This window comes from Vicugna pacos, chromosome 7 (assembly GCF_048564905.1).
Source record: "Vicugna pacos chromosome 7, VicPac4, whole genome shotgun sequence".
In the NCBI taxonomy this organism is placed as follows: domain Eukaryota; kingdom Metazoa; phylum Chordata; class Mammalia; order Artiodactyla; family Camelidae; genus Vicugna; species Vicugna pacos.
In genome coordinates this window covers 32,998,330-33,021,568 of record NC_132993.1, presented here as the reverse complement: position 1 = coordinate 33,021,568, position 23,239 = coordinate 32,998,330, and the positions used below count along the sequence as shown (strand labels likewise).

Genomic DNA, 23,239 nt, shown 5'->3' with positions numbered 1-23,239 from the left:
GCCCTATGGGACACCTTACCTCTCCAGCTCACTTAGGTGACTCCTCTATCCCCATGCTCCCATCATCCCTGTACATTTTCTCTCTTCATCCTTTTGCTTATCTGTGTCTTAAAACAAATTCTGAGCACTTTAGCCTTGATGGTAAGAATGTCATACATCATCAAGCAGGAAGAGACCAGCACTCAGTAGTTACTCAGCTGATTTTTGTTAAGTGAATGAGTGAATGTTGCCCCCTAGTATCATCTACCACAGTCCTTACTTAGTCCATGGTCAGCAGCATACCAGTAACTGATTCAATTAACTGTTCAATTAAGAAGGCCTTTATTAATAAGGTAAAGTAAGATAAACATAAGAAATAAAATTTAACAGTAGAATCAGTAGTAACCTAATTCCAAAAACTGCTGTGTGTGAAATAGCTGTCTTTCTGAAGATTTCCTGCCCTTCCTCAGATGCCAAATGCCTTACTCTGGTTACCTGCTTACTAACTACTTAGTAGCTTGCGTAAGGTGACAGGTCTAGCCTTCCACCCTTGAAGACTGAAGGGGACTCCTGACACAACTGGGAATAGTTTGAGGCCCTGAACTCAGAGCTATAGGCTTTACATACTTCACCTCTTAAAGATGCTATAGGTGATGTTAGGAAAAGGAATATAGTGTAGACAAAACAAACAAAAATGTTTACCATGTATGTCTAGTAACTGAGCATTCATCTCTTTGTTCACAGGAACTTGAATTGTGATATATACTTGTATAATAAGCCAATGGTAGCATAAATAAACATCAAAAATTGCTACCTGGGCCACACAGCACATGCTCTGTCAACCCAATGTGATGCCTATCTTCTTTGTGCATGACAAATAATCAGAAATAGGAGAGTTTGCAGGCGCAACAGGAAGCAGCTTAAAAGACTGGCTTGGCATCATCTGTAGCCTCAGTATATACTATTTACTTCCCAGTGTGTTGACTCTCAGCCATAGGTCACAACTGGGCCTTAGAAGAACCTTAACCCAGCATGTTACATCTTTCCCCCTCCAAGTACCCCTGGAATTGCTGCCATTGGCCAGTATCCAAGAAGAAGGCTCAAACAGCTGTCCTGACAAATAGGTTTCCGCCATTCAAGCCAGAAAATGGGGAGTTTGGGCTGCTTTGCAATATTCCCTGCCTCTGGGTTGCAGAAGCTATTTAAAATGGTAATAAAGTATCCTTCTCTCTTGTACTGTGTATTTTTCTTTTTGAAATTATATAAATATCTTTAGGATGTTTTTAAAGCAGTAGGTAAGAAATCATCCTCCTAACGAGAGTTTATTTCAGCTTTTTTTCCTTTTTCTTTTTGTCTCTCCCAGACAGTAAGGATTGTATCCTGGAGCCGCTTTCACTGCCAGAAAGTCCAGGTGGCACCACCAGTTTAGAAGGTTCTCCATCTGTGCCTTGTATTTTCTGTGAAGAGCATTTTCCTGTGGATGAACAAGACAAACTTCTGAAGCACATGATTATTGAACATAAGATTGTCATAGCTGATGTCAAGTTGGTTGCTGATTTCCAAAGGTAAATTTTATTTTTACCCATAAAAGAACTAAGTTTATTATTTCTTAGAAGAAAAGCATAACTTACATAAAAGCATAAAATTACTCCTATACAAATATGACAGTTCATATTCTTTTTCAGGTTTCACCTTAGTCTTTTTTTTTTTTTAAATCTTTGTACTTACTTGCCTTCTTGAGTATGTTAAGTTTTATTTGAGAATGTCACATACTATTCCATGTCCTACAAAATCTGGGAGCAGACCAACTTTCTAACGAGTCAATACTCCCTTTGCCATATTCCATAAAATTGTTGACGTTGTTGAATTCTTTTCTTTTTCAAGTAACCATTGACAGAACTATCAGATGAGTTATTCTTTTATAAATCTGTATCACTCGCTTTTTCTTTGATATGAAACTATTTTTTAATCTTTTTTTTTTTACCACATAGATGCAAATTCCCCCTCAGGAATTGCAGAAAAAACGTAATCAACCAGTGATAATTTTATGAGTAATGTTAAGATTTTCTTTCTCTTCTCCTAAAATCTTCAAGGAATGCCTGAATCAGAGTTTGTATTTTATCCTTTGTACTTATGTCTGATAACTAAGCAGCTGTATTTGTACTAATCAGTCTCTCTTTTTTAAATCATTGGTATCAGTCTCATCTGTATGTGGGTAGGAAAATCAAATTACTTACTTGGTCTCAGGGCTTAGGAGTCAGTAATTAAATATTGAGATCAATCACACTCTAAATACAGTTATGTAATAAAATGAATGCTTTATTAACAAGAATAAGATGCATATCTGATATAAGTGCTTTCTAAATAAAATGTATAGTTAAAATGTACTTTAAATTTGGAAACTTTGATTTTCCTTGTCAACTGTCCTCATATTTAAATAAAAATTTTACTCTTGGGAAGTTAAAATATGATTAATTCAAACTGACCAGGAATGTATATGAGTAAACTTTGTTGTTTTTAAATACCTTTAGATAATGCTCTCTTACTATTTATGAAAACTAAAAATTCCTCTCCATAATAGTACAAGCTTTGACTTACTTGTGATTACAGTTAAGTTGGAATTTTCTCAACATTGTATGACTTTTTCTTAACTTGAGCAATTATTGGGGGGCGGGAGGGACAGTGAGAGGTTCAATTAATTAATTCACTCAGAACTTTATAGGTTGAATAATTCATATATATGTATGTAAAACTCTTCTTGGAAAACAGTTGCTGTTTTTGAGTACAATAAGTAATAAAGGTGATAAATAATAGGTAAGAGATGGACTTGCATTGTCCTTTATAAGCAATAAGCTCTAAATTTTCATGTTAAATATATTTGGCATTTTCTTTATTGGAACAAAGGAACAAACCTTTCTCAGGGGGAATAAAACAAAAACAAAAATCTCTCCTTTGAGCCATTTATTAACATAGTTACTTATACTGAGCTATTTGCTAGTTTTATTCAGTAGATACAATTTTTCCAGAAGAAAAATGTTAACTCCTTAATTCTTGCCCCTTTCTATATTAAATTCCACTCATTCAGTGCTACTTAATTAACAACAATATCTCAAATCTTTATGCTTCTGTCAGTAAGCACACCAGTTACAGTGGAGAGCTGGGCAGGCAAGATATTACTACAAGGATTTTTTGTGAGACGTGATTAAAATTCTTGTGAAAGAAAAAAAGCATTTGCTGATGACCTAATAATTACTTTTATGGCTTTTTAATAAAACATGAAATGCTGTAATAACTATCCTCCAAATAAAGTGTTCACTACCAGCTGTGGACTTCCCACCATTTGACTTTTATTTTGTATGAAAATGAAATAAACCCTTTTTTGCTCAAACCAAAAAATAAAATAAAGTGTTCATACTACATAGTATTTCTTGGCTTTATATATTAAGTAACTGCAGTTGTAGCTTTAAATAAACTAAAGAAGTAGGAAAAAAGGAAGAATAGAAGTACTAAATGATTTCTTAACATTGAACAAGAAATTTTAGTGGGTGGGAAAAAATGCCGTAAGAAGAATGTATTTGGTAGAACCTTGTGACCTCTTCAGTATGGCTAGTAAGACCCCAGGACCCCTGCTCAGAAAAATGTTTGTAAAAGCATAAAATAAAACATCGGATTTAAACAGAAATTTTAAAAAAAGAAGCATGTATTGAAGATCTGCTATCTTTAAGACATTTCTTAGTTGAATACAATTTGTCTGAATGCTTTTACCAACCACAGGGAAATTGATATATTGACACCTTTTAATTCTAATTATAAACTAAAAAAAGTACCATTATGTGTTTAATTAGGATGCAACTTAAATTTAGACTTAGGTCAAATGTTTGTTGTAATTCAGGTCTGTTTGTATAGTATATCACAATAAGATATGATACCTAATTTTATATATTTAAATTATATAGTCATTTATTATTATATTTTGCTTCTATAACATGATTTTTTCTTTGATGATGTTGTCACCCAGCCTTTGGTCAAGCAGAGACCACTCAAATGACAACTCTGTGCCTATTGGACTGACCTATTACCTGCTTTATCCTCCTTCCCTCAGAAGCTACATAACAACATCTCAGAGATGTTCAGAGTATCTGAAAAACATCCTTCCAAACTTCACAACCACTTGTCATGGAGCAGTAATATAACTTTTAACCATTGTAAAGACTGCCAGACCATGAGCATGCAGCAGTGTCTTCTCTCCCTTCATTTCATGGGAAGCCTTAACTCTTTGCAAAGGTTAACTGAGGTTCTGTCAGACAGAATCTCCCCATGATTTTAAAGTCATTTGATGTTAGTAATTGCTTCCTTTGTGCCTACCACATTGAGGTAAACTGTAATACAAAATAAATACATGATGTGAACGTTCCCTTCAAAGATCAAGGAGAGTAGTATCCAGCATGGAAGTCATTAGAGACCAAGAGCCATTGACTATTGGAATCAGAACATCAGAGGAATCGGTGCCTCTATAGGGAAACTTCTTTGTTACCTCTTGCCTAGCCAGGCAGTTCAAATTCAGCAGCCCCAAACAGCTGGCGTCAACTTTCAGTATTTAGGCAGAAGTTAGGAGCAGTTCAGAACAAAAGCAGCTGTTAGGTAGTATGCTTTCAGGAAGGGAAGACCTTTCTTCTCCCTTCAGACTTCACTTCTGTACTTCAGTTTTTCCTTGTCAAAAAGCATTCTCCTGGGTCTCTTACCAAAAATAAATTCTTCAGGTATCCATTGCAACTGTAATTCTGGGGCTTTCTCCTGTTCCTGCATGTTTCTGTAATCCTTCTGTTGACTGGTCCTCACACGGCAATAGAGGTACTGTGTTGTAGATGTGAATTTCGATTTGGAGCCAGAGAGACCCCAGTTCTCATTCCAGTTCTGATGTTCTGCTTGTGGAACCGTGGGCAGGTAGGGTCTCGGTAATGGCAGCTGCTAGTAATTGTCATCCTTATAATCATCATCATCACTTTGCTCTTCCCCTACCTGTGTGTGCCCTCTGACACTACTAATATAACTATTTTAACTTGCTCATTAAATGTCTGATGAAACGTTATCAGTCTTGTTTTTTGTTGTTTTACACACCAGTACTTCTCTGAAATAAACAAATTCTTTACTGCTTTAATCCTATCTAAATATGTTACTTTTTCTTATTATAATAACTTTAATTTATTAAACATCCAGGTTGGTGAACAGTGCTTTTACATATATTATCCTGTTTAATTATTAACAGTTCGTTTTGCAAATGAGTAAACCGAATTTCAGAAAGGTTGAAAACTTTCATTTCAGGTTCATGTTTCTGAATGCCAAGTCCCTGCTTCTCTATTCACTGTTGCCTACAGGGCTGGTGGAGTCAGTTATTAAAACATCAACTATGAGAGTTTGATCATAGTCTTAATTTAAAAAGCAAAACTTTTAACACAAGAGCTGTACAGTTAAGAGACTCTTACTGTGTTGACTCTGTTACAGAATAAGTCAGTGACAGTTCAAAGGACAGTCTGGTCACTGGTATCTGCTCTTACCTGGTCGTCTGCTTCATATAGTTTCATACAGATACTTAGATCTAAGTCTGGGAACATTTTCCAAAAATAAGCAAGCCTGTGTATTCAAGGAATTATCACTGCCTTTTAACAAACTGTAAGCTCAGAATGGAAATAATATAAAGAGCTGATGACTATTCTCAGTTTTGTCCAGAGGGTATCACCCACATGGCCTTCAGTGGAGTAGTAACCAAGAGTGACAAACCTCTCTTTTGTGCATTCTAGCAGTACCCATGAGGGAACTCCTGATAGTACTTGACTCTCCTGTTGTTTTAAGTCAGTTATCGCAGCACCTGGTTTATGAATTTGGTCATGAAAATAGATGTCTCTGTATTTCAGTTTGGAAGAACAACCCATCTTCTATTCCTGACATCTCTAATAGAATATGTTCTCCTATGGGCCTTCATCCCTGTCACCACTTTGCAATAGAAAATATGCTGAGGGGAGAATAAGGAAAGTGGCTGGGAATATCATTTTTATTTTCTTATGTCTTCTCTTGCCTTTTCTTTCTCCCTTTTTACCTCTTTCCCCTGGAGGAAAAAAAAAGCAACTAGCAGGAAAAGGAAAAGAGGAGAATAAGAATAGCTGTGTAAGATGCTGAGAAGTGAGTGGAGAGTGCTGAAGCTGGCCAGGACGGCCAAGGAAATACCATTTCAGCCCCTTGTACGTACTTTTCCTCTTCTGTGTATTTTGTTGGATGTGAAATGCCTTCTGCTCTGATACCTCTAATATGGAAGCCAGTGAGCTAGCAATAGGGTCATTGTACATCTTTATAGTGATTATGGTTTGAGGCTGAGCTGGAGCCTAAGGTAAGGTCTAGCACTGTTCTCCCCTTTCTTACCTATCCAGGTTGACAGTGTGGTTACACATAGAAGGAAGAACAAAAGCATGTGGTTCTATTTTTATACATTGTTCTTTTACTTCTTTTATTTATATATCCTATACTCAGTGTTTTCATCAATTTATATTTTTTATTGGCTCATGTCACAGTTTTCTTTTTCTCTCAGACCTCTCTCCCAGCACATTTTTTTTTTCTGACATATGAATGCCCTTTCTATAGAGCACCAGGACTGGGAAATTAATGTTAAGAAAAAGAGAGGTAAGAATAAAAAAGAGACAGAATACTGGGATTTGGAGGCTACTTAGAGAACCCTACAAGAATCTTCAGATGCTCTTCTACCTCTTTAAAGCGTGTAGTGTGAACCTACTTTGTGCAGAACACTGCTAGGGGCTATATCAAGCTGTTTAAAATGTCCAAATTCCTACCCTTCCTGGGCTCTTTATCTGTTTCACTAGGTTCCGTCTCTCACAGGTTTGGGTTCTTTGTTGTAAGTTTCTTTTTTTAATCCATCAACCATGTAGCCTGATAAATTGTCAACGATAGAATCAGAACCTTTCCATTTCCTTCCTACCCATGAAGATTGCATTCTTTTCTTGGTACCATTAGATAAACGAGATTGCAATTGTCAATATAAATCCTGTTAGTTCAATGAAAAGATGAACAGCTTGTTGAATCCTGTCATCTTACTCCTTCTTTCATCAGATAACGCAGGTCTGAGTGTTATGCTTTGCTTTTAAATTTAGCCAGTGTGCTTCTTCTAACTCTGCTCATTAGATACAGAAACGGTAAGCTTGGCTATTATTCTAAAAGCTAAATTTGCCTCATTTCATACACAGTGTGGACATATGGAATTGTTCTATCTTGTTATAATATATAATATTGAATTTAGACTGACTTCTCATTGCATTATTGTTATGATGTGTTCTATTGTTACTAAGATAACCACCCAACTCTCAATTAATTGGAAAATCTGTGATAAAGCCTACTTAATCATTGTTGCATTTTAAATTCACATAAACTAGATGTGATTTCAGAAAAACTTCATTATTATATAAAAATAATTCACTTTAACTTTCCCGTGCATCTGTTTATTGAATTTGGGAATGGTAAGATTTAATCATTTTCATGCCTTTATAGGGTAATTTCATTTCATTAAATATTCATTTCATATTTCTACAGTGTTCTACTACTGCCTTTCCATTTACAAATTTTCTAGCAGTTTTCAGTCAACATTTGATTTGTTGCTTTGGGATAATTAAATATTCTTGTAAAATCGTATCATACTAAAGTAAGTAGTCTGTTGAGTCTTCTCACCATTCTTTCTTTTTGATTGTTCTAAGGTACATTTTATATTGGAGAAAAAGGTTCACTGAACAGCCCGTTACAGATTTTTGCAGTGTAATAAGAATCAATTCCACAGCTCCATTTGGTAAGTATACATCTTTGGAGTGGGGGAGGTAATTAGGTTTATCATTGATTTTTTTTTTTTTAATGGAGGTAGTGGGGGTTGAAACCAGGACTTTGTGTATGCTAAGCATGCTGTGTACCACTGAGCTATACCCTCTCCCCTGACAAAGATACATCTTGACTACCATCTTTTCCCTATAATCCAAAAATTCAGAGAAATAATTTCTCTTAAATTATAATTCTCTAAAATTATAGCTAAAATTAAATTGCTGTGTTATGTTGTGTAACTGTAATAAAGCTAAAACAGAACTAATATGGTGACAGAGAAATCATCATAGACATAGATAGTTTTTTTTAAGAAAAAATTTTTAGAAAAACTGATAAATGTCATTTCTTATTTATTTTCCTAATCTCTTTAACAGAAGAACAAGACAATTATTTCTTGTTATGTGATGTTTTACCAGAAGATAGAGTTCTCAGAGAAGAGCTTCAGAAACAGAGACTGGTAAGAATTATTTTAAAGGATAAACAGTGTGTTGGAAATAACATTACAAAATCATTTTTGTTATTGCTCTTTTTGTTTGTTTTTACTCTGGAAACTTTCAAATGTACACAAAAGAAGAGATAATACCTAAAAAACAGAAAAAGGTATACACTTGATTGAAGATTAAAGCATTTCATGTTAAAAATGCAGAGAGAATTTTTGGCTTTGTTTTCCTTCCTGGATTATCTCTGAAATAACAACAGAACTTACACTTTTTAGTGTAATTTTAGCTGCCTGACACATGCTAGGGTTCAGCAGTTGTGGAAAAATGCCCTCAGCTAAAATTGAGTTGAATTGATTAACTTTTTTTCTCCCACTGGAATGTGCTATGCACTAGCACTTCTTTTATTCCCCTTTATGAATTAGCATATAGTTTGATCATAATAGCCTTTTTCAATTTCAGCCTTAACTATAAGCGCAAGCTAATTTGAAAAATCTCAGCATCTTTAGTCTTTAAAAAAAGATAACAACATATGCAAGAGTGGAAACTTTTCTGAGTTGAACAGAAACTGGTTAATTTTTTGAAGGTACTAATTTTGTTTAAAGTGTCCAGTTTTCTCTTACTTGTGACTTAATCTCAGCTATTACCTGAAAATGACTTGCTTGTTCTTTAATGGTTACTTACAAGTGTTCCCTGTATCTTTGGATTTGGCTGAGTATGTTGTGAGAGAAAGCTCTGATTTCAGTGTTTCTGCTAAATCCTCAGGAGATCTAGGAGGAAAATGAATTCTGTCTATGAAAGTCAGAGTCATAAGATTTGAGAAAGTCCCCTGAAGCACATTATACTTTGTAAACATCCCAAATGGTTATTTCTCCCATAAGGAGAGATGATATTGGATATTGATTTATACTTGGGACAAATTATACTTTTCCTGTAGCAACAAACCCAAAGAAGAAACAGGACTTCCTGAGTTTCTCTTTTGTAATATCTAAGAAATCTGCAGAATAAGGATAAATTTACTGTCATAATTTGTGGATTTTGTTTCGTAGTACTCATTCATAATTTTATTTCCATGAGTTTTTTCCCTCTTGCTCACTGTGGTCTTAACCAAGAATGAGCAAACTGTCATAATCCTAGTAACACTATGCATTTTCTTTACAAGAACTCAAACCATACTACTACAGCCATTGCTGTTACTCAGTACACAGAATGTCTGTAGATTGACTCAAGTCCCTAGAAATATTTACGTTTGTAAAATTTAGATAACCTTTTAAGATTCTGACACCAACTCCAACATGTAGGTTCTTTCTCCACACCGCCAAGATACAATCTGCCTGAAGATAGCATCGAAAGGGTTCATGAGCTTACCCTCCACTTCACATGCCATTCGCAAGTCCAGGTTGATATCTGTGCTTCCAGCCAACTGGCTATAAATCAGAGGATTGGAGTTAGGGAAAGCAGAGAAGGTTTACAACGGGCTGCCACTGTGAATGGTGGCTAGAGGATCAACAAAAAGAAAAGATTTGCCAAATAACAGGAAGATAGGCTGAATTTGCAGTCAGCCATTTCATCACAGTTTTATGCTCTATGCTGTGGAAGCACGAGGTTGGTGTGGGTGATCTTCCTTTGGGAGTTGGCAATGACGGCAGGCTGTCTCTCTTTATAAGGAGCTCTGCAAATCAGTAACAGACGTTTGCAGAGAGCAGTCCAAATGAACAAATGAAACAACTTCCAACACAAGTAATAATACACCTTTTTTCTTCTATCAAGTTAACAAGAGAGAACAGTAATACTAAATGGAGGCAAGAATCAACATTCTTGAAAAGACAGGTACTTTTTCAGCCACTTTAAAGAGTGTGAATTAATATACCATTCCTGGAAAGCACTTAAATGTAGTTTAAACCAATTAAACTACTTTGTAGTAATGAATATATAATCCAGTCTATGTGTGAGTGAACTCAGTTCAGTGTCTGTAGGATCTCAACTCAAGTGCACGTCTATGAGGGAGGATCCTCAAGCTAGAGGTGTTTGCTCCCCTGATCTCCATCAATGATAACTTGCATAAGCATCATTCATATTTATTCTCATTTGGAGCTCTAAATAAAGGATTTAGTGTAAATACTTTTGTATGGTATGTTCTTAGTTCACAATGACTTTGTAATTTCTTTGAGGGCAGAAATTAATGTCCTATATTTAAATATCCTTCAGCAGGACTCACTATATTGCTAAGTTCATGTTGGTATTTTTTTCCAAACCTCTTTTTTTTTTATATTTCTGTTTTGGTATGAGTAGCTGGAGGCATATAAATTCTAAATGATTGACTTTTTCTATTTTCTTCTAGAACTCACTGGTTCCTTGTGACATTTATGAGATTTCTCTGTGTTCCATTTTTCTTTTTGAAGAGCTTGTCTCCTACTTGACACTTCTTTGAATTTTTTTCATCTGCACTCTGAAGGGAACTGCACAATTAGGAAAGATTCTTAAGGGTTTGAATAGCCTATACACTTTCCTCCGTTTTGCTTCCATCTTTAAAAAATTTCCCTTGATCTTATCATTATGCCTTAGTATTCTCCAGTGGTTTTTTTCTCTCTTTTCTTTTAAATGCAAAAGTTTTCCAAGGTCTCCTATCCAGGATATGCCCTCTCATAACTACCACTGCTATGCTGATGGCTTAAATTTTGGTGCTGGCACAGAATAGTCAGAGTAAATATCTGTTGATTGAGTTCATCTACAGCATTCTTCCTGGCTCACCTCTAAACTCCAATTCTAACTCTCAATATGTTGAACTTTTCCATATGGAATAAATCAACACCTTAAGTTTAATGTGCCTAAAACTGAAGTTATTTTTTTCTCTACCAAAATTTACAGTTTGCTTCTTTTCCTTTTCTTACATAATGTTACCACTGTTCTCCTGGTCACTCAGTTTGGAAATTTCTGGAATCTTCTTTAACTCCTCCCCATACCTAAGTCACTTGTCAAGTCCTGTCAGTTCCACCTCTGAATCCCATATCTATCCCTTCTTTGCAGTCCTAGTGCCTCTCAGCACACCTTGTCTATAGACTCACCTCTCCAGTCAATTGACATTACCTCCAGAATTTTAATATTGAAATACATAGCAGATCATCTTACTCCCTTCTTCTAAAAACCTGCCGCGGTCTCTTCCATCTACATATTCTTAAGCTTTTTTGGGCTCAAACTACATTTCCAATTTCTTTGCCCATTGTTTCTTTCAGTTACCCAGCTTCCGACTCAGTCATTTATTTAGTAAATATTTATCTTGCACCAGACATTGTTCTAAATGCTGTTGACCTTGTGGTGGATGAAATAAGCCAGTCCCTGCCCTTGTAGTGACTGCACTCTAGTGAAAACCCTGCTTGTCTCACAGTTACTCAGGTATGTTAGGTACTTTCAGGAATATGCTTCATCAGTCAAGAATGCCAGCCCCACCTGTGTAAATAACACAGTGGTAGGTTACCCCTCAAGATATTGCTTAAATACCACAGTTTCCACAAAAGCTTCCTGATGCCACCAGTCAGAATTAATAACCTCTTCTAAGCTCTACTAGTGCAGTATTTTATTTGGCTTTGCAATTATAGTCAGTTATTTACAAATCTGTCTTTCTTCCTGGATTAGATGACTCTTAATGGTTGGGACTGTCATGTTCACTTTTGTATCTTCTCTGAGCCTTATTCATAAAGTATTAAATTTAATCCTGAAGTGTTAGCATGCTACTTCTGTTAAGCTGTAGAGTCAGATCTCCCTGATGTAAACAAGAGAGATAAAATAGCCAAAGCAGATATCTAATCACTGGGTTACACTCTTCACTTAAGCATAAAAAATATTGGTTTTTACTTTTGCCTACAGTAGAAGATAAGTGGCATTCATAAGCTCTCAGAGCAAGATAGAACTTTTAATTAAATTGCGATAAGGGGAAACATCCATTTAGCTGCATCAGAGTGGTTTTTTTTTTTAATCACTATTATAAATGTCAGCTTGAGAGGTCATTCATGACAACTATAAGTATTTTATGAACATTTTAACCTATATAGCAATTTAATCCTCTGGAGAGAAATAACATTTTTTTTGTTTTTAAATCTACTTCATATATCCCACCTCCCCCCACAGTTAAGCAACAAAATGAAATTACGTGTCTCCCACTAAGAAGATTTTTCTTCATCATGCCACTTTTCTTTATAGATTTTAGAAATTTTTAATAAAGGATCAAATTATATTACTGACTTTAAAGTAAAAAATCAACTTACATGTATACCTTTCTTACATAATTCCTAGCTTTGTAGCACAAAATCTCTAATTGCATCTGGAGTAACTTTCCCAAATTTTCCCATTGACTATAACATTATTATTAATAGTACAGCAGAGATCAAGTTAGCTAGAGTGACCACTGAGTGATATTAACCTTCAGATTAATTAATGTTTGCATTTAGGAAACCCATATAACCCCAGTCTGAAACAATACTAAACTGAATCCTAAAGTTTACCACTTCGAACTTCTTCAACAACAACATAAAATTTACACGGCAGTTTTTATATACATTGTCTCTGTGAGGTCACTAAGGCAATATCATTATCTATATTTAGATGGAAAACAAGGTTGAAGATGCTGGGAGATAACTTCAAGGCCACGGTTATATACTGTACTAAATAGGAAGGAAGGATTCATTCTCTACCATCATCCTTTATCAAATCAGATCGTCCTTCTGTTAAGCAAATGTGACATTTTCTAAATTGCCACTTTTTAGATTAGTAAAAATGAATGAGCAGGGCATAAATACATATATAAATAAGTAATAGTGTCTTGTTTCCATTGCTCATTGCTAAGAATTTTTTTAACCTAATTTCTTATTATCTTAGGTCAGTGGTAGACAGGAATTTCTTAGTCCTTTGGATCTAAGCTGCTTATATTTTCTTTTAAAACTTGAAGATAGTGTGTGTGCAGAGTTTCCTCTATCTTTAGAGAAATGTTGGGCTATACCTGACCTTGAGTTTATCCAATAAAATACTTCCTCAGGCAGGTAATACTGTACTGATCCAGGCCATGCTGATAGCATCTCTCTTCTTCAGTGTAAAAGGTGAGTATTTTGCAATCTCCCATAGCCACCTTTCAGTTTTTAAGTCCTCCTCTTCTTGCCTAGGCTAGATTCCCTTTTATTTTTAATACAAATAGAAACTGGGTTTTTCTACCTCTCCTGTGTTTAACTCTTAGATTTTTTTGTTCTGTACTTCAACTTCTCTCTTTTTGATTGTGATCATCTATTCCATATAAATAATTAAATCTGTGTAAATGATTAAATCTGTGTAATTGGTTTTTCCCTACTAAAGATGTTCTGTCTATTCTGTCTCTTCCTTACTCTTCAAAAGCCACCTCAGGGAGAGTCAGAGTAGGAGAAAAATACTGGCTGTGTATCCTGTGTAGCAAGCAGATGGTTATTGCCTTTATCATTGCAATTTCAAAAAGGGTGGGAGGTACTGATATCTTTTGAAAAGGTGAGATATTAGTCAGATCAAATCTCATGGATTTGGGGGAGTAAATCGTCGTCCAGTTAAAAAATTTCTCTCTGGCTTTTTTGTTTTACTGTTTTCCTTTAGTCATTGACATGTGTTTTCTTACTCATTTAATACATCTTGATATTGTCATAAAGTTAACTTTTCCTCATCCCATAAATTGCTGAAGATACTGAATTTAATTGATTTATTTTAAGGAACCATGTCATTGATAATCTTTGTTTTAATGTAATTATTCCTGACTCGACAAGCAGAGATGTGTTTTTAAGTATATCGCATGAGCTAAATTGCCAACATAAATTCAAATACATGTCATCAGATTCTGGCAAGCAGATTAGTCTTTCCCAGGGCTACCTAGCAATTTTTGACATTGAAAAGGGAATTCTTTGGAGAAAAAGTAGCTTTTTACTTGACCCGTGGTCAGAGGGTTTCTATAATATTTAAGTTGCAGGTAGATTCTGTTCTGAAAGTTCATTGAAACAGTGCAGAAGTATGTGTACCCAAAATTTTATTCGTGTTTCCATTTTATTTTGTTAACAGACTTGTTCCCTAATCCTTAAATTAGTGTTACTGAGCTTTTTATAATTAAACTTTCTCATATTAAATGTTACATCAGATAGAATAAAGGGTAGATAGGAAAAATCAGGTAGAAAAAATAAGCTTTTACATAACTGTGTGAGATTAAATTGAAAATATTATGCTTACTGTCAGAAGATACAAGAAATGGCAGAAAGAACAAAAGAAAAGATAGTATTTTTTTATCCTTCAAATGAGTTTGAAACAATTTCAAGACCTATTTCAATAATTTATGTAATGTTCCCTTGTTGAATTCATATAATTTTAGTATTAAAATTTGTCAGTGCTTTCAAATATATTTAGAATAAAAATCCAGCCTCCTTTCCAAGATGTCCAACAGACTTGTTTGCCTCACTTCCTCTCTCCGCTCACTGTATTCAGCCACACTGGCCCCAGACACACCCAAGCTCTCACTTGCTATATGTGCTTGCTATTCGTTCTACTTGGAATGCCTTCTCTAAAATCTTATGGCTTTTATGAAGGGGAAGGAAGGGTTTTGGGAGGAGGTGATGTCTGAGGTGAGCCTCTAGAATGGAGCTACAGGCAGATGAATGCTTTGGAAATGCTTTTCAAAGATAAAGACGTTTAGAGTAATTCAAATGGTTGATGGAAGTGATTTAGGAAAAATTGCCTTTGCCTTCTGTGGAGCATTGATTTAGCTACCAGCTACAGTGTAGATGCTCAGAACTTATACTGACTGGTAATTTACTGTAAAGTCTTCTCTCAGTGGGTAGGGAAAATTTAAACCTGTTCTGAATTTGAGATTTTGACCAAAAAGAAGTCACAGGTTGCAGTGCCCAGTGTAAAGCCAAACCTTTAGTTAACCTCTGAGAAATTTTTGCTGAATAAATGACATGTGTCTTAGCCAATTGGAGTGTCTCTGTCACCTGTTTTCACCAAATATATATACTATATATATTCCATTCCTTTACTCCTTTGAGTGGTGGGGAGTGGGAGATGGAGAACAGGAAGTAGGTAGCAAACAGACTTTTTTGGTCCCTTTCTTTTTTATCACCAGTGATAGCTGATGTACCATTGTCCGTGCCATGATGTCCGTTTCTCAGAGGAATGCCAGTCCAGAATCTCCAGTGCTGCACTTAAAAGCAGCGAGTATTCACACTCTTTAAAGAGAAAAGGCTCGTCAGCGTTCCATATGTGTATCAGGGGCTCTGCCATTTCGTGTGCAGTCTGGATTCTGGTATCGTAAACAAGGCACTTCAGAAGAAAGCTAGTACTTTGTGACTCATTTATGTCAACAATACAGACCTTTTTCTGCATCTGCCAAATAAGAATTTTTATTTTTATTACTTTTAAACCTCCATTTTGTTGACCATCATTTTCTACCCTGAACTTTTTTATTGATAGCTGAAAACTTGAGGAAATTCTAAACTGTTCCAGGATTGATTCTTCCTCAAGGTTTTTCCTTCTCTAAGATTTCACTATCATGCTTCATCCCTTTTTCTTGAGAGGATCTTTTATAGTCCCATCATGTAAGCAAAAGTGAATATACTGGAGACCTTTACTGATCCCTGGACACATCAAGAGAGCAGAATGGCCAAAGGGTGGTGCTGTAGGTCTCCTCGGCCTGCCTTCCTTCTCTGCTGGATTGTGGCCATACCTATCCCAACTTTTAAAAAGACAAATCTTCATCTCTGTAAATTTTAAATATCTTAAATATTTTTTTAAAATATTTAAATCCTTTAACACCAAAATACATGCCTATAACTTTCTTGAATGTTCTAAGAAAACTGCATTGTCAAACTTGCTTAAGAACTGCAAGTTAGGATCATCCAGGCCTGTCTTCATATCCAGCTCTTATGCCACAGAACACTTACACTCAGAAAGAACTCAGGAATAATATTATTTTATTTCTCAGCATCCCTGCCCCCACCCCCACCCCCAGCAGTCGCAGACCCCTGCTTTGTATCAGTGAAGGATTTGGGTCCTTCCCTCAGCCAGCAACTTACAGCTTTTGCTTTGTGTGGTAAAGAATGGTCCCAGAAAGCAAGCAGGGTTTTATGCCTGTCCACCACCGAAGGGCTTTTCTTTTTTTGGTTTGGAAGGGCTCTTCTTCATATTTCTTTGACCTGCTCCCAGTCTTCCTCCTGAGAACTTGGAGGAAATCTGTGGAAAAGAGCTGAATCCCTTTGTGTCTAGGGCTCCCAGGGACTTAGCCTTTGAGACTTCTTTAAAATTTCAGCTATTTTCTTTCTACTTGCCCTTTTCCCCTCATTTTCTGCCAAAGGTGAAATAGTTCATGTGTCCCTGTCTCTCTCCAGAGAGCTTGTCACCTTTTGGAATTCAATTTGTCTGGTTGCCTTGTGACTTGAGCTTTTTGGAGTCAAATAAGTTGTGTGGGGTTTTTTTTTGTTTTTTGGCTTTTTTGATTATCCAACTTTTTCTTATTGTAAGGATATTCTCTTGTGGCTTCCCTCATCCTAAGCAGAGTGAAATCCTTTCTCCCTCTGCTTTATTATAATTAGTATCTTAGTGATTAAGTGCCATTTTTGGTTAAATACTTTTCCTCCTTTCATAAAATTCAGAAAGACATATGCACATATATGTATCTGTCTACTAAAATAGACAATTTACCTTACTAACTAGTTGTCTTAAATAAATTCTGAAACCTTTATTGTTTTGTATCTAATCTTGGCCTTTTAACTGAGTTATCAGTAAATACTGTATCAGTAAATTACTACATTTAGTTACCTTGGTATACATTTTGCCAGAAGTTAATCTTTGGAGGATATGTCAGCAAATTACGTCACTCATTATCAGGTGTTCTTTGGGTACTTTCCTGACAGTCCCCCCCGACCCACTCAGTCAGGGCTGGACAACTGATGACACCTTACTTAAAATTTAATCCATTTAAAAAATTGTGACCATTAAGGGTATTTGGAGGCTAGTAGTCCATCGGAGGAATGCAGCTGGACTCCTGGACTGAGAATTCCTGGCAGGTTCTGCCATGTTGCTGTCTTTGAGCTAGGTTGGGAGAGAACATTAGTAGTATGCTGTTTTCTCTCATAGCCACTCATACAGCCATTCAGCCAGAAAACTCTACTGAGAATCTAATATGTCAGTATCTATAAAATGTTTTTGATATCTATAATTAATAACATCAGCCTTAATTTTACTTCCTTATGTTAATGCAAGCTATTTTCGTTGGACTTTTCATTTAAGCATCAGTTTTTGCTTTCCTGTGTACAAATACTTACCTAAATTGACATTTTCTAAATTACCTTTTCCCAAATTGGCTAATTTTTATAATTTTCAACCTAACTCACAAATTTGATTTTCTATCTACATGTCAGTCCCCTATGACTGTGTTGCGTGCCATCTGCTATATCTGCATTTTGTTAATGTTTCCTCTGCTTCAGCTTATGAATAAAGATGAAAGACTGTGTACTGACCCCTTTGCTCTCATGCTTGACATTTTAAACCAATTACACAAACATACAGCTTGTTGTTATGACTCTATGCCTAATACATAAGCTGATGTTGTATTCTTAAAACTATGGTTTTTATCCAAGCCTATTTTGTAATGAAAATGTTATCTGATTTCATCAGCTGCTTCGAGAAGTTCAAACATATAACATATGTGACATTCTCTTCATCCATCTATTCTATAAATCCACGAGTAAAGTCTAGTATGTCTACCCAATATGAGATCTTCTAGAAAATAAAAGTATAAAGATGGTGGGCTTTGATTTGCACATCTTTTGTGATGCTTTCTATGGATTGTCTCCTAATATTAATTTTTTTTTGTTCATAAGTGACTTAACACATGCTGTGACTAATCAGATACTAAGATTAACCAAGGAAGAAAGGAAAGAAGGACAGAAGGAAAGAAAAATTATTTTTTGTTCTTGATCACCCAAGTGGCTTCCACTCAGTTTCTTTCTCCCTGCTAATGCCTGATCGGCAGCGGTCAACATGTTTGCTGTAGAAGGAAATACAAAATCCTTAAGGCTGAATTGTATTTTCTCACATCATAGCAAGTTAGCAGCAATGGGAGTAAGGGTGTTAGGATATAGTGACAATGTGGCTCTCTTCTGCCTAGATTCCTCCTAACCATTCAAAGGGTATGAGGAGAGACCATAGGAAACAGAGCACCTCCATTCAACAGTTACTACATAATCCTGTCGGTGAGGTACAGGGAGACTGCAAAGATGTGCCAGGCAGTTCTGTCCCTCAGCAAGCTTTTATCTGGTGGGGTACATGTTGAGTTGATTACATAGAAGTAGTAACATTAAAAAGGTTTTCCTAGCAGTCATCCATATACTTTAGAAGACCATTATTGAGTTGGGAAAAATTTCCCTTTTCTGTACATCAGAGCCTAAGTCCCAGGCTGGTAAGTTATTTTGTGGTTTATGATTTAGAGGGTGGAGGAATTGAAAAAAAATTTATAAAGAGAGAGGTGGGGTGATAAAAAAAAGATCTAGAGTCAGTATCTAACAACCAAATGAAATGTGTGAACCTAGGATAGTCTTGTTGGGAATTGGGGAAGAAAAGAACATTAAAAGATATTCTTGGGACAACTGAAGAAATTTAAATATGGCCTGGTATTACATACTATTTTGGAATAACTAGATTTTCTTAGGAATATGATAGTGGCATTGTGGTTGTATGTAAGAGATTATCATTTCTAATAGAGGGATGCTGAAGTATTTAGGAGTAAAATGCCATGACGTCTGCAACTTACTTTCAAATGGTTCAGCAAAACTAAAGGTGTGTAGTGCATAAATATATGTGTGTGTATATTGTGTGTGTGAGAGAGAGAGAGAAACTAGCAAAATATGAACAATTATTGAGTATAGATAGTGGATATAGGAATGTTCATTGTGCTAGTCTTTCAACTTTCCTGTTTGTGAAAGTTTCGTAATAAAAAAAAGGGTAAGAAAGTAAAAGAGACAGTGACAGAGTTACCTGACATGAATAGCTTTCAGATTTACTCTTTTGGCATATCATGACATAACTATGTCAGCAAAGCCAGTTTCAACCAGTAAATGGGAACTGTCTTCTTAATTTACTGAACTGATTACAATAGGATGATGAAAGCTATTATGGATATAATAGTTACAGAATTAAAATAATTTCTTTTTCGTCTTCATATAATTTATTATAAGTAAAATTTGATAACAAGTATATGTAGTATATTTTGTATTCATATATTAAGAAACAAGGATAATTTCTTATGCACAGACAGACACTTCATAGACTTTCTTAGATAAAAAGGAAAACGTGTTGCCATTATTTCATTTCTTAATATTTTTAAAGAATAGGGGAGAGTATAGCTCAGTGGTAGAGTGCATGCTTCATATGCATGAGGTCATGGGTTCAGTGCCTCTGGTAAGTAAGTACATACATACATACATACATACCTTAATTTTGGATTTAATAATTATCGTTCTAGTTCATTTCCTCATCTTGATTGGTATCTCCTGTTTTTCTTAAAAAGTCATCTTAGTAACAAACACAGAGTTATGTTTTTAAGATATTAAAAAGGTATTAAAAGTGATGAATTGGAAAAAAAAAAGTAAAAACTTGTCCTCCAAATTCCTACCCCATAGCAATATAAAATTCTCTTTCTTACTCTGCATATTTCTAAAAATTACTGATTGTGGGTCTAAAAAACTATTTTAGAACTTTTAAGATAATAACCAATAATAAATTCCTTTTTTAGGATAGTTTAGATATACAGTAGGCCATTATCTTTATTTAAATAAATATCAAGTTACTGTTGCTGTGGAAAGCTCTCCATTTTATAGTCTATATGAAATGTAAACCACGTAAGTGCCAATCCTATGTCAGTAAGAGAGGAATCAAGTATGTTATAAACTCCTCTCCTTTGAGACTTTCATTTTGACTTTCAGGAGAGCATTCAGATTTGTGGTGTGTATGTTGTTGCACCAAGGACGTAAATTTAATTACCATGTATTTATTAAGACTCTACTGTAATAAACTGTGTGCATGTGGCATGAAGGAGGTTGTATTTGATTAGTAGAGATGGTTAGGAGAGTTTTCTTGAAGACCAGGCAATGTAGATGTCAATGCAATGCTACAAACTGGCAAAAGAAGAAAAGTCTAGCACAGAAGTGGTCAGGAGAGTCACCTTTATGATTTGTGCAATGTTTCAGAAGCAATTTAAAGATCACCAAACCTAAGTCCTATAAAAGTAGCATGCCGAAGGCCACATTTAGAGCTAGTCAGTCACAAAAACAGGGCAACAGTACACATGTGGAGTCCCCGTCAGTTGTTGTTCCCACTCACCATGGGGACAGAGTGTTTGAACTGAGCTCTGAAGGATTAGGGTAGAGAACTCCAGTAAGCAAAAATGGATGGAGAAAAGAAAGAATAGTTACTCCAGACCATTAGCGGCTTGAGAGATTGTAATAGGTAATTGAGAACTGCTTTTGAGAAGAATAATGCACAAATAAACTATAGCAGATATTCTTTTTTCTCCCTGTAACAGAGTTTATATGGAGAAGCAGTGCAGGAGAAGGCTTTTAAAAACCTAGAGCAGAATCAGGTACAAAGCAATGTGAATGCCGTTCTAAAGATTGTGACTTTTATTTAGTAGAAAACAGGGAGCTCTTTCATCTTACTTGAAGTACCAGTTCCAGTTGTTTCTTTTTCAGATATAATCATTACATATTTATAGACTAGTTTTTTTTGTAAGGTATTTACAATCAGATTTTGACTTCCATCTCTCTGGATATGCATCAGTTAGCATACTTTTAAAATGTGTGTGCAGGGAAGGTCTTTCCTGTAAATCTGTCTATCTGGTATCTGGTAACTTCAGCAAATTCAAATTGCAGAGAAGCCAGGTATCAGAGAAAAAGCATCCCTAATCAAATGAAAATAACTGCCACAAAGCCCATCCAATGAAAATACTGGGAGCTACTCTTCCTCAGATACCAAACAACGTTGACTTAATTTTATCCATAGAATTTATTATCTATTTTTCTTTAGCTGATTTTTAGAAATTCCTATAGTTTTGTTGTAGGTTAAGGAGAAAAACAGGAGGTCTGTGCAGAGGATAGCAAGTAGCAAATTTAAAAGGAGGTATCTATGGGGGAGCCAATCTTTGGTGGGTACAGAAGTAAACTCACTAAGGGTGATGAAAAGCTTCAGTGAATAAGAGGAGATAAAAAACAGATGGTCATAAAAGAGTGAGAAGGAGATCAAACCAGAAGAGCACAACAGTTAGAGTCACTGGCAGGGACAAAGGGATCCAGAAAGTAAGTTGTAAGATACATGTTACGGTACAATATAGTAATAATTGTTCACAGAAAGGACCCTACATCATACAGAACAAGTTAAATTCTATCTCAAATTTGGAAAGTAGAGAAAGCAAGAGAGGTGCCTTTGCTTCAGGGGAGAGTATAGCTCAAGTGGTCAAGCGCATGCTTAGCACTCACGAGATCCTGGGTTCAATCCCCAGTACCTCCTCTAAAAAATAAGTAAATAGGTAGACCTGATTACCCACCAAAAAAATTTTTTTTTAAACTTTAGAAAAGAGAGATGCCTTTGAAACCATTTTGTGTAAAACTATTAACCCTTCAAATACCAAATTAAAATCTGTACAATCTAAAAAAAATCTGCTTATCCAGAATTACCCTTTTTATCATTAAGTCAGAAATAAAGCATAATTGCATTTGTATATATTGTCTATCCTGTTATTTCAGTGTGTTCTGAAGCCTCAAATGCTGAGAAGCTAATCCATCTGAGGCCAATATAAATGAAGCTTTTGTGTAGATATTTTGTAAGGAAGATTTTTATGTTGCCCTACCTTTCCAGATCTCTATCCCCTGGATTCTGAACTTGTTTGTTCACTAAATAGAAAGACTGCTGCTATATGGTATATGTCCACATTTGCTACAGTGGGTACCTTCTGAGAAAAAAGCGAATGTATCCTGAAAATAGCACCATCTTTGCCACCAAGTAGCTATGTAGCTTTAAATAAGTCACCCTGACATCTCAATAGGGGATAAGTAAATAGGTTCATGAGGTCCCTTTCAGTTCTCAAGTTCTAAAAAGCCAGTCCAGAAAAGAAATCTCACTGGAGAGGGTAGATATGATTAGTAGAAATAGAATATGTTAATGAAGAAACCAGAAAATAGCCAAGACGGAGTAAGCAGAGTATTCACATTACTACAACCACAAGGGTCGAGTATGGCAAGAATACAAATTGAAGTGGAACAACTGGAGCAGAGAATCCCACTAAAACTGAACTACCCAGTTGCCATGTCCATTTTCCCCGATTATAGAGCTCTTCCTTGTATTAATGATACTAAAATGAGAAAACTCTTATGCAAGTAAAATAAACAGAAAGCAGAAGTGAAACAACAGATGATTTAAGTAGCTCCCCTTGGTGGAAGATCTGAGAAAGTTTAAAGAGTTTGTGCAGTGGACAAAAGGCAGGTCTTGAAAGAATAAACTTAGATAAAAGTTAAAGGTGTGTGGAGCATGCAAGATCAGGGATAACAGGTACTCTAGAGCCATTGTCTCCTTTATTGTGGTTGTAGGTAGTGCAAGTAAACTAGCTGAGAATCTACAGTATCACATCATCACTGTATGAGAGAAGTTATGGAGTGAACAGACAGAACAGCATGGTTTTATAGTTACTCACCATTAAAGCAGCTTTTTTCTTTACTGCCCTGTCTATCCAATGTTGCCTCTAATTTACCAAAATGTAATTTAGGCTCTCCTAAGAAGAATCAGTTTATGTACAACTTCAGGTGTCTACACTCAGGTTGTGCAATTCAGGGTCAACTGATAAAACTTAAATTTGGCCAAAGAAAACCCCAAATGGCGTAGTATCAGTCTGGTTTAGACTCACAAATCTGTCATGT

The 23,239-nt window shown here is 35.6% G+C and overlaps 1 protein-coding gene across 3 annotated transcripts in view; it reads left to right on the top strand.

Annotated features, from left to right (window-relative positions):
- Positions 1-23,239, top strand: part of ZNF277 (zinc finger protein 277) — a 99,758-nt gene that overhangs the window by 55,900 nt on the left and 20,619 nt on the right. For 2 of the 3 annotated variants that reach the window (XM_006217736.4, XM_072964655.1), the window contains 3 exons: positions 1,343-1,544; positions 7,734-7,822; positions 8,223-8,305. In XM_006217736.4, the coding sequence (XP_006217798.1) occupies positions 1,343-1,544; positions 7,734-7,822; positions 8,223-8,305 (374 nt within the window). The remainder of the gene's footprint in view (positions 1-1,342; positions 1,545-7,733; positions 7,823-8,222; positions 8,306-23,239) is intronic. The other variant, XM_015250759.3, reaches the window with a different exon arrangement.